The sequence below is a fragment of the Siphateles boraxobius genome, unplaced genomic scaffold, assembly GCF_051911475.1.
Source record: "Siphateles boraxobius isolate OS27281-9 unplaced genomic scaffold, OSU_SipBor_1 103, whole genome shotgun sequence".
Taxonomy (NCBI): Eukaryota; Metazoa; Chordata; class Actinopteri; order Cypriniformes; family Leuciscidae; genus Siphateles; species Siphateles boraxobius.
In genome coordinates, this window is record NW_027508704.1 from 467,501 (window position 1) to 485,000 (window position 17,500).

The 17,500-nt window shown below is 36.9% G+C and overlaps 2 protein-coding genes across 6 annotated transcripts in view; one reads left to right on the plus strand and one right to left on the minus strand.

Moving 5' to 3' along the window:
* gas7b (growth arrest-specific 7b) overlaps window positions 1-17,026 on the plus strand; it is a 66,652-nt gene extending 49,626 nt beyond the window's left edge. The window contains exons 9-14 of the mRNA XM_077245772.1: window positions 2,769-2,847; window positions 6,381-6,509; window positions 9,303-9,426; window positions 10,289-10,368; window positions 12,079-12,177; window positions 14,990-17,026. Of these exons, the coding sequence (XP_077101887.1) occupies window positions 2,769-2,847; window positions 6,381-6,509; window positions 9,303-9,426; window positions 10,289-10,368; window positions 12,079-12,177; window positions 14,990-15,103 (625 nt within the window). The 3' untranslated portion in view covers window positions 15,104-17,026. The remainder of the gene's footprint in view (window positions 1-2,768; window positions 2,848-6,380; window positions 6,510-9,302; window positions 9,427-10,288; window positions 10,369-12,078; window positions 12,178-14,989) is intronic.
* The window catches only part of LOC143753337 (putative uncharacterized protein MYH16), a 104,580-nt gene continuing 103,655 nt past the window's right edge, over window positions 16,576-17,500 (minus strand). For all 5 annotated transcript variants that reach the window (XM_077245673.1, XM_077245668.1, XM_077245696.1 and 2 more), the window contains one exon: window positions 16,576-17,500. This exon is cut by the window's right edge and continues 596 nt beyond it. The gene's annotated coding sequence lies outside the window, so the exon portion shown is untranslated.

A 17,500-nucleotide genomic window follows, 5' to 3' on the forward strand; every position in this document is an offset into this window, starting at 1 on the left:
GGATTATGCGCATTGAAAAGCAAATGCATGACTTATTAGTCATAAAAATAATATAAATGTGACTATAACTGTTCTTATAATGCAGTATCGGTCTAAATGAGCCTTTATAAATATATTTATAGAATAGTAATACTTATAATCAAGTATAAATGGGGCTATAATTCATTATAAACACTGGCTTCACAGAACGTGTTCCACAGAATAGGCTTGGAATGACGAGGAGTGTAAATGATCACGTTAACTGCATCCTCTCACGTAAGTGTGTGTGTTCTCGTGTAAATCAGTCTGTCAGGGTTCGGTGTGCGATGTGCGAGTGTGTGTTTGGTATCAAGCGTTCAGCACATGTGCGAGTGTGTGTTCAGCCTGATAGAGAAGGCTGATTGTTTGACACACACACACACAATGTCGAGTGTGTCGCCGAGAGCCGCCCACAAACACACAATCCCAGCATTCTCCTGCCTCAGACCCGTTGTGTTCTCGCTTGTAATGGCCATTGTTTTTTGGTCCGGCTCGTGCGTCTGCGCTCACAACTCTCGTTTATTCCAGAGTTTACGCTCGTGTGGCTGAAAACCCTGCAGAACTCGTCCTGATGAAGTGCAGGTCGTGACCTCTGCCACTGTTTTTAAGTTTTTAAACACATTATTGATCATTCTGCTGTCTGTCTATATATATAGTGTTGTATATGCAACTGTTTTGGGTGGGTAAGATTTTTTTAAAAGAAATTAATACTTTTATTCATCAAGGACGCATTAAATGGATCAAAAGTGACAGGAAAGTCGGTAAAACTTAAAATGGGGAAAATATTCACGAGTTTTGCCTCAATAAACTCCTAATTACTGCTTATTAATAGTTGGTAAGGTAGTTGTTAAGTTTAGGTATGGGGTGTAGAATATGGTCATGCAGAATTAGATATTAATATGTGCTTTATAAGTACTAATAAACAGCCAATATCCTATTAATATGCATGATAATACGCAACTAGTTAATAGCGAGAATTGAACCCTAAAATAAAATGTTACCGTAAAGTCTTTTATAATGTTACAAAAGATTCTATTTCAGATAAATGCTGTTCTTTTGAACTTTCTATTCATCAAAGAATCATGATATAAAATCTCAACACTGATAATAATCATAAATGTTTCTTGAGCATCAAATCATCATATTATAGTGATTTCTGAAGGATAATGTGACACTGAAGACTGGAGTAATGATGATGAAAATTCAGCTTTGATCACAGGAATAAATTACACTTTACTATATATTCACATAGAAAACAACTGATTTACATTACAATAATATTTCTCTGTTTTTACTGTATTTTTGACTAAACAAACGCAGCTTTGGTGAACAGAAGAGACTTCTTTTAAAAACATTCAAAATCTTACCGACCGATATATAAAAACGGCCAGTTTTAAGTAGATTTTAAAATAAATAGCAGTTTGTTGAACTAGTGGCTCCACTCATACATTAAATATAGATAAAGATATATATTGAATGAAAAAGTCAAAATACTGAAACATATATTTATTTATAATAGCTGTATTATATCAGTAAAGCATAAGAGATGCCGGTTTGTGCCGATGGAGGAATGTATCAGACATCAGATGTATTTTTATGGATTCATACAGAATTATCTTCTCTGACTAGCAGTGAGAAATAATTGATATTTAGTCTTATAGATTCGACTCGGCTAAAGTTTATATTGATTGTCAAATTCCAGCCACGTCTTTATTTCCAGGTGCTCCTCTGAATCCGAACGGAGAACGCTCAGAAACATCCCGAACATCCCAAATATCTCAGGAATGAGGCCGAAAGCCTGCGATTATGAGCACAGCATTCATACGCAGCTGTCTAACACAGAACATCAAGAAGAGTTACACAAATAAAACATAGTGATTAAATAAACCTTTCCAATACAGCTTTAATATCACAGTAAATTATATAGGTGTATTTTACACAGGTGTGTGTATATAAACCAAGGCTGTTTTAATTTGATTGAAAATGCAACAAAAAAAACAGTGATATTGTGAAATATTATCACTTTTAAATAACGATATAGTATATCGTAATGCGTAATTTATTCCTGTGATCAAAGCTGAATATCAGGATCATTACTCCAGTCTTCAGTGTCACATGATCCTTCAGAAATCACTATAATATAATGATTTGATGCTCAAGAAACATTTATGATTATTATCAATATTGAACAGTTGTGTAAAAAAAATCAGGATTCTTAGATGAATAGAAAGTAAAAAAAAATTATTTTTTAACATTATACACTACCATTCAAAAGTTTGGGGTCAATACGTTTTATTTATTTATTTTATTTACTGGAAAGAAATTAATATGTTATTCAGCAAGGAAGGCATTAAATTGAGCAAAAGTGACAGTAAAGACATTTATAATGTTACAGATAAACGCTGTTCTTTTGTACTTTCTATTCATCAACAAATCCTCAAAAAAATTGTACACAACTGTTTTCAACACTGATAATAATCATAAATGTTTCTTGAGCATCAAATCATCATATTATAGTGATTTCTGAAGGATCATGTGACACTGAAGACTGGAGTAATGATCCTGATATTCAGCTTTGATCACAGGAATAAATGACACTCTTACATTGGATTAATATTTGACTGTTTTTACTGTATTTTGTATGAAATAAATGCAGGGTGAGCAGAAGAGACTCACAGACGTATGAACAGCAGTGTGTATGTACAGTATATACAGTATATATATATATGAGTTTTGTGTTGTTTTGTCAGCACACTGGGCTCAGCTTGGGTTCAGTTGAAGAAAAGCCTGTCGGACGAGGCAGAAGTTCATCTCAAGTTCTCCTCTAAGGTAAAACTGAACACACAGAACTGCATTCACACACACACAGGAGTCTCACACACACACGAGTGTTCCTGAGTCTCACACACACCTGAGTCTCACACACACCTGAGTCTCACACACACCTGAGTCTCACACACACACACACACGAGTGTTCCTGAGTCTCACACACACCTGAATCTCACACACACACGAGTGTTCCTCAGTCTCACACACACCTGAGTCTCACACACACACACACACGAGTGTTCCTGAGTCTCACACACACCTGAATCTCACACACACACACACACACGAGTGTTCCTGAGTCTCACACACACACACGAGTGTTCCTGAGTCTCACACACACCTGAGTCTCACACACACACGAGTGTTCCTGAGTCTCACACACACACAAGTGTTCCTGAGTCTCACACACACACACGAGTGTTCCTGAGTCTCACACACACACGAGTGTTCCTGAGTCTCACACACACACACGAGTGTTCCTGAGTCTCACACACACCTGAGTCTCACACACACACGAGTGTTCCTGAGTCTCACACACACACGAGTGTTCCTGAGTCTCACACACACACACGAGTGTTCCTGAGTCTCACACACACCTGAGTCTCACACACACACGAGTGTTCCTGAGTCTCACACACACACGAGTGTTCCTGAGTCTCACACACACACGAGTGTTCCTGAGTCTCACACACACACGAGTGTTCCTGAGTCTAACACACACCTGAGTCTCACACACACCTGAGTCTCACACACACCTGAGTCTCACACACACACACACGAGTGTTCCTGAGTCTCACACACACCTGAATCTCACACACACACACACGAGTGTTCCTGAGTCTCACACACACCTGGGTCTCACACACACACACGAGTGTTCCTGAGTCTCACACACACCTGAGTCTCACACACACACGAGTGTTCCTGAGTCTCACACACACCTGAGTCTCTCACACACACACATGAGTGTTGCTGAGTCTCACACACACACACGAGTGTTCCTGAGTCTCACACACACCTGAGTCTCACACACACACAAGTGTTCCTGAGTCTCACACACACCTGAGTCTCACACACACACAAGTGTTCCTGAGTCTCACACACACCTGAGTCTCACACACACACACAAGTGTTCCTGAGTCTCACACACACCTGAGTCTCACACACACACACAAGTGTTCCTGAGTCTCACACACACCTGAGTCTCACACACACCTGAGTCTCACACACACCTGAGTCTCACACACACCTGAGTCTCACACACACCTGAGTCTCACACACACACACACACAAGTGTTCCTGAGTCTCACACACACCTGAGTCTCACACACACACACGAGTGTTCCTGAGTCTCACACACACCTGAGTCTCACACACACACACGAGTGTTCCTGAGTCTCACACACACCTGAGTCTCACACACACACGAGTGTTCCTGAGTCTCACACACACCTGAGTCTCACACACACACACGAGTGTTCCTGAGTCTCACACACACACACGAGTGTTCCTGAGTCTCACACACACACACGAGTGTTCCTGAGTCTCACACACACCTGAGTCTCACACACACACGAGTGTTCCTGAGTCTCACACACACACACGAGTGTTCCTGAGTCTCACACACACACACGAGTGTTGCTGAGTCTCACACACACCTGAGTCTCACACACACACGAGTGTTCCTGAGTCTCACACACACACGAGTGTTCCTGAGTCTCACACACACACGAGTGTTCCTGAGTCTCACACACACACACGAGTCACCTGAGTCTCACACACACCTGAGTCTCACACACACACGAGTGTTCCTGAGTCTCACACACACCTGAGTCTCACACACACACGAGTGTTCCTGAGTCTCACACACACACACGAGTCACCTGAGTCTCACACACACCTGAGTCTCACACACACACGAGTGTTCCTGAGTCTCACACACACCTGAGTCTCACACACACACACGAGTGTTCCTGAGTCTCACACACACACACGAGTGTTCCTGAGTCTCACACACACACACACAAGTGTTCCTGAGTCTCACACACACCTGAGTCTCACACACACCTGAGTCTCACACACACACACAAGTGTTCCTGAGTCTCACACACACCTGAGTCTCACACACACACACGAGTGTTCCTGAGTCTCACACACACCTGAGTCTCACACACACACACAAGTGTTCCTGAGTCTCACACACACCTGAGTCTCACACACACACGAGTGTTCCTGAGTCTCACACACACACACGAGTCACCTGAGTCTCACACACACCTGAGTCTCACACACACACGAGTGTTCCTGAGTCTCACACACACCTGAGTCTCACACACACACACGAGTGTTCCTGAGTCTCACACACACACACGAGTGTTCCTGAGTCTCACACACACACACACAAGTGTTCCTGAGTCTCACACACACCTGAGTCTCACACACACCTGAGTCTCACACACACACACAAGAGTTCCTGAGTCTCACACACACCTGAGTCTCACACACACACACGAGTGTTCCTGAGTCTCACACACACACACGAGTGTTCCTGAGTCTCACACACACACACGAGTGTTCCTGAGTCTCACACTGAGTCTGACGGATGTTTTACTCTCAGATGAATATATAAGAGCCGATGTTACACACACTACAGTTTTAACATCACTAACACAGATGATACAAACTAAAACCACAAACCCTCTGATGCTCTACTGTCATTTTTGACAGAAAACGGTTACTTTTTTTACAAACTTTTTACTTCATCGGAATCTAACGAAACTTGGTAAATATTTTGTCACTTGCTGTGTGAACACAAAAAAATCATGGACATGATCCGAACAGGTTAAACGGTCCTGAAAACAATATTCGCACTTGTGCTCGTCGCCGTCAGAAACGACGCATTGGAAATGAGTGAGAGTTTCCTCTAGTGGAAGCGTTCGGAACTGCAGCCGAACAACATCTCACTGAAACATCCATATTTGAGCCTGATATCTCAAAAATGATCACAACTTGTTTAGATTTATGGCGTTGATTTTCTTGCTGTTTTAGAGTAAAACGTATTTTTGAAAATATAAATTTCATATAAAAATTGAAAATAGTATTTTTGTGCATTTTTCATAACAATACACTTAAGGTTCTGTTACTTTAAGTTCACTTTTTTTCACTTCAGCAAAAATCTGCCAAGTGTCGTCTTTAAAAAGTGATCAAACTTCAGTCTGCGCTTTAAAACATTCAAGATTTTCCACAGTTTAAGTTGGAAATTTAATTTTCAGGTCTAAGCTCAAAAAGTGAATAAATGGATTATAAAACAGCGTAAATATAATTTAGTATAAAAAAAATCCCTAAAAATACAAAATATTACAAAAAAACATTATCAAAATAAAATATAGAGAAAAAAAAATATAAAAATTCTGTCATTTTTGCCGGACGCGTGAAGAGCCCCAGAGTGTTGAGAGAGTCTCTTATACTCTTGGTTTAGTGTCTTGCAGTCTCTGTCTCCAACACTGTCTAATGCTGTCTGAAACCTCTTCAGCTCCAGAGCGAAGTGGAAAAACCTCTGCTGATATTTCGGGAAAACTTCAAGAAAGACATGAAGAAGTTTGAGCACCACATGTCTGATCTGAGGAAGCAGCTGGCCGGCCGATACGCTGCTGTGGAGAAGGTATTACATCCTATCATATTCATATCTGTGTGGCCATATTTAGACGATTCGCTCAGCTCTACTATAGTTACAGGGATTTTTCTCGTGCATTATTAAAACTCCTCCATGTTTTCTGAAGGAGTGGACTGTTTCCGTCTCTGGGTTCCTATAAATAACCTCATGACCTTCTCATGCAGCCTCTCCTGAACAAAGCCTTCGTCTGCTCGCATCTTTTAAAGGGACAGTGCTCTCAATAATGCCATCCGTCATCGGCCAACGCTATTGGTTCTCGCATGTCTTGTGACCAATCGCAGCATGCCGACTTTGAGTATACACCTGCAAATTTAGTACTATACTGTTCACACATTGTAAATAAAACAGAGATTATTGGAGTACATTTTTATGGAAGCTTGTTTCTGAGTCAGAATTTAAAAAAAAGGTAATTGCCACGATCTCACAATTCTGACTATTTCTCATAATTCTGACTTTATTTCTCACAATTTTGACTATTTCTCGTAATTCTGACTTTATTTCTCGTAATTCTGACTTTATTCTGACTTTATTTCTCGTAATTTTGACTTTTTTTCTCGTAATTCTGACTTTATTCTGACTTTATTTCTCGTAATTTTGACTTTTCTCGTAATTCTGACTTTATTTCTCACAATTCTGACTTTAATTCTCGTAATTCTGACTTTATGCTGACTTTATTTCTCACAATTCTGACTTTATTTCTCACAATTCTGACTTTATTTCTCGTAATTCTGACTTTACTCTGACTTCATTTCTCACAATTCTGACTTTATTTCTCGTAATTCTGACTTTATTCTGACCTTTATTTCTCATAATTTTGACTTTTTTCTCGTAATTCTGACTTTATTCTGACTTTATTTCTCACAATTCTGACTTTATTTCTCGTAATTCTGACTTTATTTCTAACAATTTCTGTCTTTATTTCTCATAATTCTGACTTTATTCTGACTTTATTTCTCACAATTCTGACTTTATTTCTCACCATTCTGACTTTATTTCTCGTAATTCTGACTTTATTTCTCGTAATTCTGACTTTATTTCTCACAATTCTGACTTTCTCATAATTCTGACTTTATTTCTTACAATTCTGACTATTTCTCGTAATTCTGACTTTATTCTGACTTTCTCACAATTCTGACTTTATTTCTCGTAATTCTGACTTTATTCTGACTTTATTTCTCACAATTCTGACTTTATTCTGACTTTATTTCTCGTAATTCTGACTTTATTCTGACTTTCTCACAATTCTGACTTTATTTCTCGTAATTCTGACTTTATTCTGACTTTATTTCTCACAATTCTGACTTTATTTATCGTAAATCTTACTTTATTCTGACTTTATTTCTCATAATTCTGACTTTATTCGGACCTTATTTCTCACAATTCTGACTTTATTTCTCACAATTCTGACTATTTCTCGTAATTCTGACTTTATTCTGACTTTCTCACAATTCTGACTTTATTTTCGTAATTCTGACTTTATTCTGACTTTATTTCTCACAATTCTGACTTTATTTCTCGTAATTCTTACTTTATTCTGACTTTATTTCTCATAATTCTGACTTTATTTCTTACAATTCTGACTTTATTTCTCGTAATTCTGACTTTATTCTGACTTTATTTCTCACAATTCTGACTTTATTTCTCGTAAGTCTTACTTTATTCTGACTTTATTTCTCATAATTCTGACTTTATTCGGACCTTATTTCTCACAATTCTGACTTTATTTCTCACAATTCTGACTATTTCTCATAATTCTGACTTTATTTCTCACAATTCTGACTTTATTTCTCACAATTCTGACTTTATTTCTCACAATTCTGACTATTTCTCGTAATTCTGACTTTATTCTGACTTTATTTCTCACAATTCTGACTATTTCTTACTTTATTTCTCACAATTCTAACTTTATTTCTCACAATTCTGACTTTATTTCTCGTAATTCTGACTTTATTTCTCACAATTCTGTCTTTATTTCTCATAATTATGACTTTATTCTGACTTTATTACTGACAATTCTGACTTTATTTCTCGTAATTCTGACTTTATTTCTCATAATTCTGACTTTATTCTGACTTTATTTCTCACAATTCTGACTTTATTTCTCGTAATTCTGACTTTATTTCTCACAATTATGACTTTATTTCTCGTAATTCTGACTTTATTTCTCACAATTCTGACTTTATTTCTCACAATTCTGACTATTTCTCGTAATTCTGACTTTATTTCTCGTAATTCTGACTTTATTCGGACTTTATTTCTCGTAATTCAGACTTTTTTTTCGCAATTCTGACTTTATCACTTGGAATTTCCTTTTAATTTTTATTCTGTGGTGGAAACAAGCTTCCATGCGTTTTACAAGAAAACACAATTTAAATTTTTATACTTAAAAATGTCGCATTTAACTCTGTGTTTCTAGCCGTTTCTGTGATAATCCGTTTTTTCAGCGTATGACACGAGTGAGTAACTGTAACTTATCACAGCGTTTTAATTTTTGACTGAACTCTTTCTGAAACAGCATAATGTAAAGAACAAATGATTTGAATTGTCCAGATTTTAATATGCCACTATTAGGAGGATGTTGAATTATGAGGGTTAATATCAGAAAAGATATTTATCTTTGAAGTTCCTTAACCATACACATCATCATACAACGACAGGTTTAATGTATTCAAGAGCGTCTGGATCTCAACATGCGATGCCAGATGTCTCTGAACATCTGTAGATGCAGTATGAATAAAACACGTCTCATCTCATCTCTCATATTCTCGTATGCTTTATAAGGCCCGTAAAGCGCTTTCCGATCGGCAGAAGGATCTAGAAGTGAAAACCCAGCAGCTGGAGATCAAGCTCAGCAGTAAAATGGAGGAGGACATCAAGAAAGCGCGCAGAAAATCCACACAGGCCGGTCAGTTTCTCATCACAACACACCTCACATCTGTCAGACCAATCAGTGAAATACACAACTATCACATGATCAGCTTCTATATAGGAAGCCTTTACAGTTACATCACTGTAAAGAGTCATCAGTTCACTTACTTAAAAGAATTGAGGAAACCCATTGCCTTAAAATTATTAAGTAAATAAACTTAATGCTTAATTAAAAAAAGTTTTATTAAGTTATGTGAACTTGACAATTCCACATTACTTAATTTCTTTGATTAAGCATGAAGTTTATTTACTTAAAAAAATTGAGGAAACCCGTTGCCTTAAAATGATTAAGTTAAGTCAACTGATCACTTTTTACAGCGATGAAGAACCTTTTCTTTATAATAGTTTAAATGTTTATCTTTGGAAAAATGGCTACAGTTTCACATACTATTTCTAAACTAGAATGCCACATGAAGTGTATACTGTGAGTGTTCAGGAAGTAGTAAACAAAACTTCTATTGTGAACACAGACATTCTTTCTAGAGTCGAGAGGAAAGTGTGTGTTCACTGACATCTAGTGTCAGACTGCGGTACTGCTGTTATAGAAAAGTGTGTGATGCAGTTCTGTTCTGCATGAAACATGCCGTTTTATTTCTTACTTTTAAATATTTAATATTGATTCATTGACAGTGTATGCTTATGTTACTAAAAAATATCTACTTTGTATAGAAAATGTGTTAAATAAGAGAATCAACAATCATCGCATCTTTCCGTTCAAAACTAGAATGACATTACTGACATTACAAAGATCTTATATCATATAAAACAAATATAAATGTTCATGTGTGATATGTGTGTGATAACCTTGAGTGAGTGTGTGACTCCTGCTCTGGTCTCAGGAGACGAGCTGATGCGATGTGTTGACCTCTACAATCAGTCCCAGTCCAAGTGGTTTGAGGAGATGGTCACCAGCAGCCTGGTACGACTGAGAAACACACACACACACACAGACACACACATCGTTTGTGATTTGATTGTTTCTGAATTAAAGTGTCAAATAAAGATGCATAATAGAGATTCTCTCAGATCGTGATGTAAACGTTCAATGGGTTAGAGTTAGAGTTAGATTTAGAGTTAGAGTTAGAGTTAGATTTAGAGTTAGAGTTAGATTTAGAGTTAGAGTTAGAGTTAGAGTTAGATTTAGAGTTAGAGTTAGAGTTAGAGTTAGATTTAGAGTTAGAGTTAGAGTTAGAGTTAGATTTAGAGTTAGAGTTAGAGTTAGAGTTAGATTTAGATTTAGAGTTAGATTTAGAGTTAGAGTTAAAGTTAGATTTAGAGTTAGAGTTTTGGGGTAATGGTTGGAGAGTTAAAGTTAACAGTGTAAAAGAGGATCTATGATTCAGTGTGTGTAGTGTTGCTGTTTGATCATGAGAAAGCTCCAGTTCTTCTCTATATCAGTGTCAGTGTTTCTGAACTCCTGAAACGCCTCCATTGTATCTCGAGTTTCTTCCGGGAACGAACACGTCACAATATTCCTCATTATAATAATTCATACGCAGAATAAAGGGGCGGGGCCTGGTTGAGTCAGTTAGTAGTGTGTTATACTGGTGGTTATGGAAAGGGGCGGGGCATTTCCCAAACACACTTGAAGCGCTCGACCAATCACAACACACTGATCCAGCCGACCAATCAGAGCACAGTGTGCTTTTCAGCAAGTAAACAGAGCGTTATTGATTTAAGTTCAGATCTATAAAAGAGAAATAATGCCCCTAAAATGTTTTTTAGGAAATAACCTTTCATATAGTGTGTAATAAAGCTGTTTGCGAATGTAAAATCACTGCCAAGTTCCAAAGATCAGAGAAATTAAGTTTTTGTCTCTCAAAAGAAAGAAGTGATTCTGAACTGAAATGAGGCGTCAGTAATTCAGTCTCACTTCCTGCTGAACTTGTTTGTAACTAATTTTCATAATGCCTGCCTCTGGTCTTGATTGGCTGAGCAGCATCTCTTAGCTCCGCCCTCAAACACTGTAGTGTATCTGAGACTCAAGTCACCTTTTATTGATGCGTTGTGGACGTGTCCAGGCACAGGTCCTACATCTGATCTGTTCAGGTTCGTGTTGTTCATGTCGAGAAGACGCTGTTTTCTGCTGACAAAGCAAATCCACTTTGATGAGATTGATACGGTAAAACCCACGCCATCTTTCCTGTTCGTATCACTGTGATCAAGAGCTGAGATCCAGATATGATAATGAGCGTTTGCTTTCTGACCAATCACAGCAGAGCAGCTCTCAGAGAGGCGGGGCCTAGAGAGACGAAGCGTTTCAGACACTGAGAGAAAAGAGCTGATGTGCAGTGGAGATTATGAGGAAATCTGTGTTTTTGAGCTTGAATGCATGTAAACCTGTTAGAGGAGACGCTAAAACTACATTAGGAACATTTAAAATAGCATCAGAGGCGGTTTAAAATGGAACAACATGTATATAAGTAAATTGTATTAAATGGTTAAGTAAGGCAACCTGATATACAGTACAGTAGTCAACATTTGAAGTGGATCAAAACCTTAATTCATCAAAGTTATACTTGAGTTTTGAACAATAGCCGTTCTTGTCTTAGGACAACTTTGATTAACTTTTTTGATCTTCTTCAAATGTTGACTGTATTTAATAGAACGGCTGTTGTGTGTTCCTCAGGAGCTGGAGCGTCTGGAGGTGGAGCGTGTGGAGATGATCAGACAACATCTGTGTCAGTACACCACGCTACGCCACGAAACAGACATGTTCAACCAGGGCGTGAGTCCAGGCACACACATTCACACTCATTCACACTCATTCACACACATTCACACACATTCACACTCGTTCACACACATTCACACACATTCACACAAATTCACACTCATTCACTCATTCACACACATTCACACACATTCACACACATTCACACTCATTCACACACATTCACACAAATTCACACTCATTCACACACATTCACACACATTCACACTCATTCACACACATTCACACTCATTCACACAATTTCACACACATTCACACACATTCACACACATTCACACTCATTCACACACATTCACACAAATTCACACTCATTCACACACATTCACACACATTCACACTCATTCACACACATTCACACTCATTCACAATCATTCACACACATTCACACTCATTCACACACATTCACACACACATTCACACTCATTCACACACATTCACACTCATTCACACACATTCACACTCATTCACACTCATTCACAATCATTCACAATCATTCACACACATTCACTCATTCACACACATTCACACACATTCACACACATTCACACATCCACACTCATTCACACTCATTCACACACATTCACACTCATTCACACACATTCACACACATTCACACTCATTCACACTCATTCACACACATTCACACTCATTCACACACACATTCACACTCATTCACACACATTCACACACATTCACACACATTCACACACATTCACACTCATTCACACACATTCACACTCATTCACACACATTCACACTCATTCACACACATTCACACACATCCAAACTCATTCACACTCATTCACACACATTCACACTCATTCACACTCATTCACACACATTCGCACTCATTCGCTCACATTCACACTCATTCACACACATTCACACTCATTCACACTCATTCACACACATTCACACTCATTCACACTCATTCACACTCATTCACACACATTCACACTCATTCACACACATTCACACACATTCACACTCATTCACACACATTCACACTCATTCACACACATTCACGCACATCCACACTCATTCACACTCATTCACACACATTCACACACATTCACACTCATTCACACTCATTCACACTCATTCACACACATTCACACTCATTCACACACATTCACACTCATTCACACTCATTCACACTCATTCACACACATTCACACTCATTCACATACATTCACACACATTCACACACATTCACACTCATTCACACACATCCACACTCATTCACACTCATTCACACACATTCACACACATTCACACTCATTCACACTCATTCACACTCATTCACACTCATTCACACACATTCACACACATTCACACTCAGTCATGAGGTCTAACGCAGATCATGAGTAATAACCAGTGTTGTGTGTAACTTCAGTTACATAATCAGATTACTTTTTCAAGTAACTAGTAAAGTTCACTGCAAAAAATGCTTTTCTTGCATAGTATTTTTGTATTTTCTCCAGTCCAAATATCAAAAAATTCTTGAAACAAGAAGCATTTACTAAATAAGTAAAATGACATAAGAAATTATATCTTGTTTTCTGATAAAATAAATAAATAAAATTAAGTGTTTTTGTTTAAAACAAGCTACATTATCTGCCAATGGGGTAAGACATTATTTTTTCAAATGGAAAACAAGAAAAAAAATCTTATTTCAAATGGAAAACCAGATTATTTTTCTTACCCCATTGGCAGATAATTTTGTTCGTTTTAACCAAAAACTTCATTTTATTTATTTTTTATCAGAAAACAAGATAGAATTTCTTATGTCATTTTACTAATCTAGTAAATGCTTCTTGATTTAAGAATTTTTAGGACTGGAATCAAGACAAAAATACTAAGTAAGAAAAGTAGTGTAACGCATTACAGTGTAACGCATTACTTTTAAAATTTACAAAAAAATATATCAGTTACTTTTCGAATTAAGTAATGCAAGTTACTTTGTTTTCCCATTTACTGACTGACAGCTCTCCTGTCCTCATACTGAGACAAATCGAAGTGCAGAGGTGTTGTTTGTGTTTGTGCGTGTGTGTGTGTGTGTGTGTGTGTGTGTGTGTGTGTGTGTGTGTGTGTGTGTGTGAACATGATGGTTATTGCAGTTCTAGACTAAATGCGTGCATACATTTATTCATCTCACTTGCACAAAAAAAGATTAAGTATTCCTCAGAGGGAATAAAATCAGTCAAATGCAAAATCAGATTATGCGAACCTCAAATAATTAAATATGTTAAACAAAACTATTTTTATGCATTTAATCTCACTTTATTTACCAATGTACTTTATATTTACTATTAAAATGATTGTATTTGTAGTTTTTATTGTTGAAGTGTTGTAAGTGTAAAGGTTTGTTTGAGCGGCGCCCTCTACTGTACACGCGTGAATCTGCACTTCCTTCATGAGGATTTGTATTTCAATTCTGGTGTGAAAGGGTTTACATTTGCCCAAAAATAGCACTTTTTTGTATAAAACGCCCAGCTGAGAAAAAGTAATGTAAGGCATTACTTTTCTTAAAAAGTAACTAAGTAATGCAATGCATTACTTTTCAAAGTAGCTTTACCCAACAAGTCGAGTCTCCTTCATTTATACAGCACTTTTAACAATATAGACTGTTTCAAAGCAGCTTTACAGAGATAACAGGAAATTACAGTAACAGAGATTGTTTTGACTTTACAGCAGATCTAGATTAAAGTTATTGTCCAGATAAAGTTAGTTTTGATTGATTCACTTCTGTAATATTGATTATTAATTTGATTGATTCACATGTAATAATGCGTTTCATATCCAGACTATAGAGCCGGTGGATAAACTCCTGCGAGGCGTCGATCCCGCCAGAGACCGGGAACTGTGGGTGAAAGAACACAAAACAGGACAACTGAGACCGGCAGACATGGAGATCTGATGATATCGAGAGATATAAATATATCTGATGATATATTATATATATATATAACACTGCAGATGGAGTCAACGGAGAGATAGAACCGGCTGAGTTACAGCCTAAACGAGGAGAACGATGACGTCTCAAACCCAGCGGGAGCTCGAGTGTTTCTACACATGTGAGAGGAGGAGAAGTGTAAATATCTCAGGAGAACCGATGTCAGGATCTACTGATCAATCAGAACATTAGCGTTGAACATTGACTGATCTGTTTGGAATAGTTCTAATATATAAAAGCTGCTACTGATTTAATTCTGTGACTAATCAAAGCCATCGCTTCAGCTGAACCGCAGCTCGTTTAACTCGCATAATGCCACGATATATTCAAAACAGTGAAAATGGATATTTGATGAGAATTTGAGGAATTATAAAGAAGTGGGACTTACAGGACGGATGTGGAAAAGTAAAGCGGATTGAGAACTGGAGCAACTCATTACACTTTGATGAATTGGTACTTTTGTCCTTTGTAATAATAACTTGTATGAAATATTCACATTAGGACCAGAAACATGGATTAAAAAGTAAAGTGTTGATTTCATGATACAGCTTATGCAGGATATATGGACGCTCATTTTCACCATATAGAGGTTCGTTTGCAATGTTTTATATCACAATTCTGACTTTTTTCTTGCGATTTCACCGTTAGATTTGCGAGTTATAAACTCAGAATTACAAGTTAAAAAAAGTGTGTGACAAAAACTCGCAATTGCGAGATATTAAGTCATAACTGTCAGTTTATATCTTGCAATTCTGACTTTTTTTTACTCTGAATTCTGAGTTATAAAATCAGAATTGCACCGACAAAATCTGGATATTAAGTCAGAATGTCGAGAAAAAAAGTCAAAAAAAAAAAAAAGAGTCAGATTATAGAGAAATGAAATCCGAATGTCGAGAAATGGAGTCAGAATGTCGACAAATAGTCAGTATCGCTAGAAATAAAGTCAGAATGACGAGAAATAAAGTCATAATTTAGAGAAATGGAGTCAGAATATCAAAAAATAAAGTCAGAATTGCGAGAAACAAAGTCTGAATTGTGAGAAATAAAGTCATAATTGTGAGAAATAAAGTCAGAATATAGAGAAATAAAGTCAGACTTGCGAGAAATAAAGTCAGAATTGGGAGAAATAAAGTCAGAATATCGAGAAATAAAGTCAAAATTGCAAGAAACAAAGTCAGAATTGTGAGAAATGTAGTCAGAATATCGAGAAATAAAGTCAGAATTGTGAGAAATGTAGTCAGAATATCGAGAAATAAAGTCAGAATTGCAAGAAATAAAGTCGAAATTGTGAGAAATAAAGTCAGAATTTAGAGAAATGAAATCAGAATACCGAGAAATAGCATATCTATATCTGTAGTTGTGATTAATATGAGCTCCACACTGCCGTAACCGTCTCAGGTTTACATCACTCACACTCAATGAACAAACAAACACAATCACATGAGGACTTTTATTTTCTGTTCGTTATCCAGATTTACAGAAGTCTCAAACAGTCATTAATATTGTTTCCCCCAAACGATCCGTATATAGTCAGAGACACAGATAATACATGGAAATTATTCTGCACAATGCTTATTTTTATACCAAATCAATTAACAACTTTTCTAAATGATCTTCAAGAGGTTTAAACTGGATTCAATAACGCATCTCCATTACTGATGTTCTATTATACAAGCGTGTAAATGAAGAACTGCTGAATATCATCCAGTTATTATGTTTTCTGTAATATAAATGACGTTAAATGTAATGTTTTACTAAATAGGATTTATAGTTTGCTATATTTATGTAGCTGTCATCAGTTGGTATCTCAATAAATACAAAACTAATGCAAACATGACGCTATTGAGCAAGGAAATAATAAAGTATATATACTGTATATCAATTCAATACATTTCTCATTTTTTGTCAGGATATTCAATTTGATTTTTATGAAAGCTTGTTTCTGCCATGGAATAAAAAAATAAAACATTTTCTTATTGCAACTTTTGGTAACACTTTATTTTACCATGTCTTTGTTACACAAATTACATGTACTTACTGTAGTTACAACAGTAAATTATGCAGAATTACATGCAACTATGCAAGTACATGTTGTGAATTTATATTACTGTAAAATTACACTGTAATAAGGAAGTGTAACAACGTTTTATCTCGCAACTCTGACATTTTCTTAAAATTGTGAGATATAAACTTGACATTCTGACAGCAGATTCTGTGGCGGAAACAAGCTTCCATACATCTCAAAGTGAAAGTGAACTGAATAAAACAGATGTGCTTATTTCTCTTGTTTTCGGTGTGTAGAATTGAAGGTGTTTAAATGCCTATAAATGTGTTTTTGAACAAAATCAACAGAAACACTCG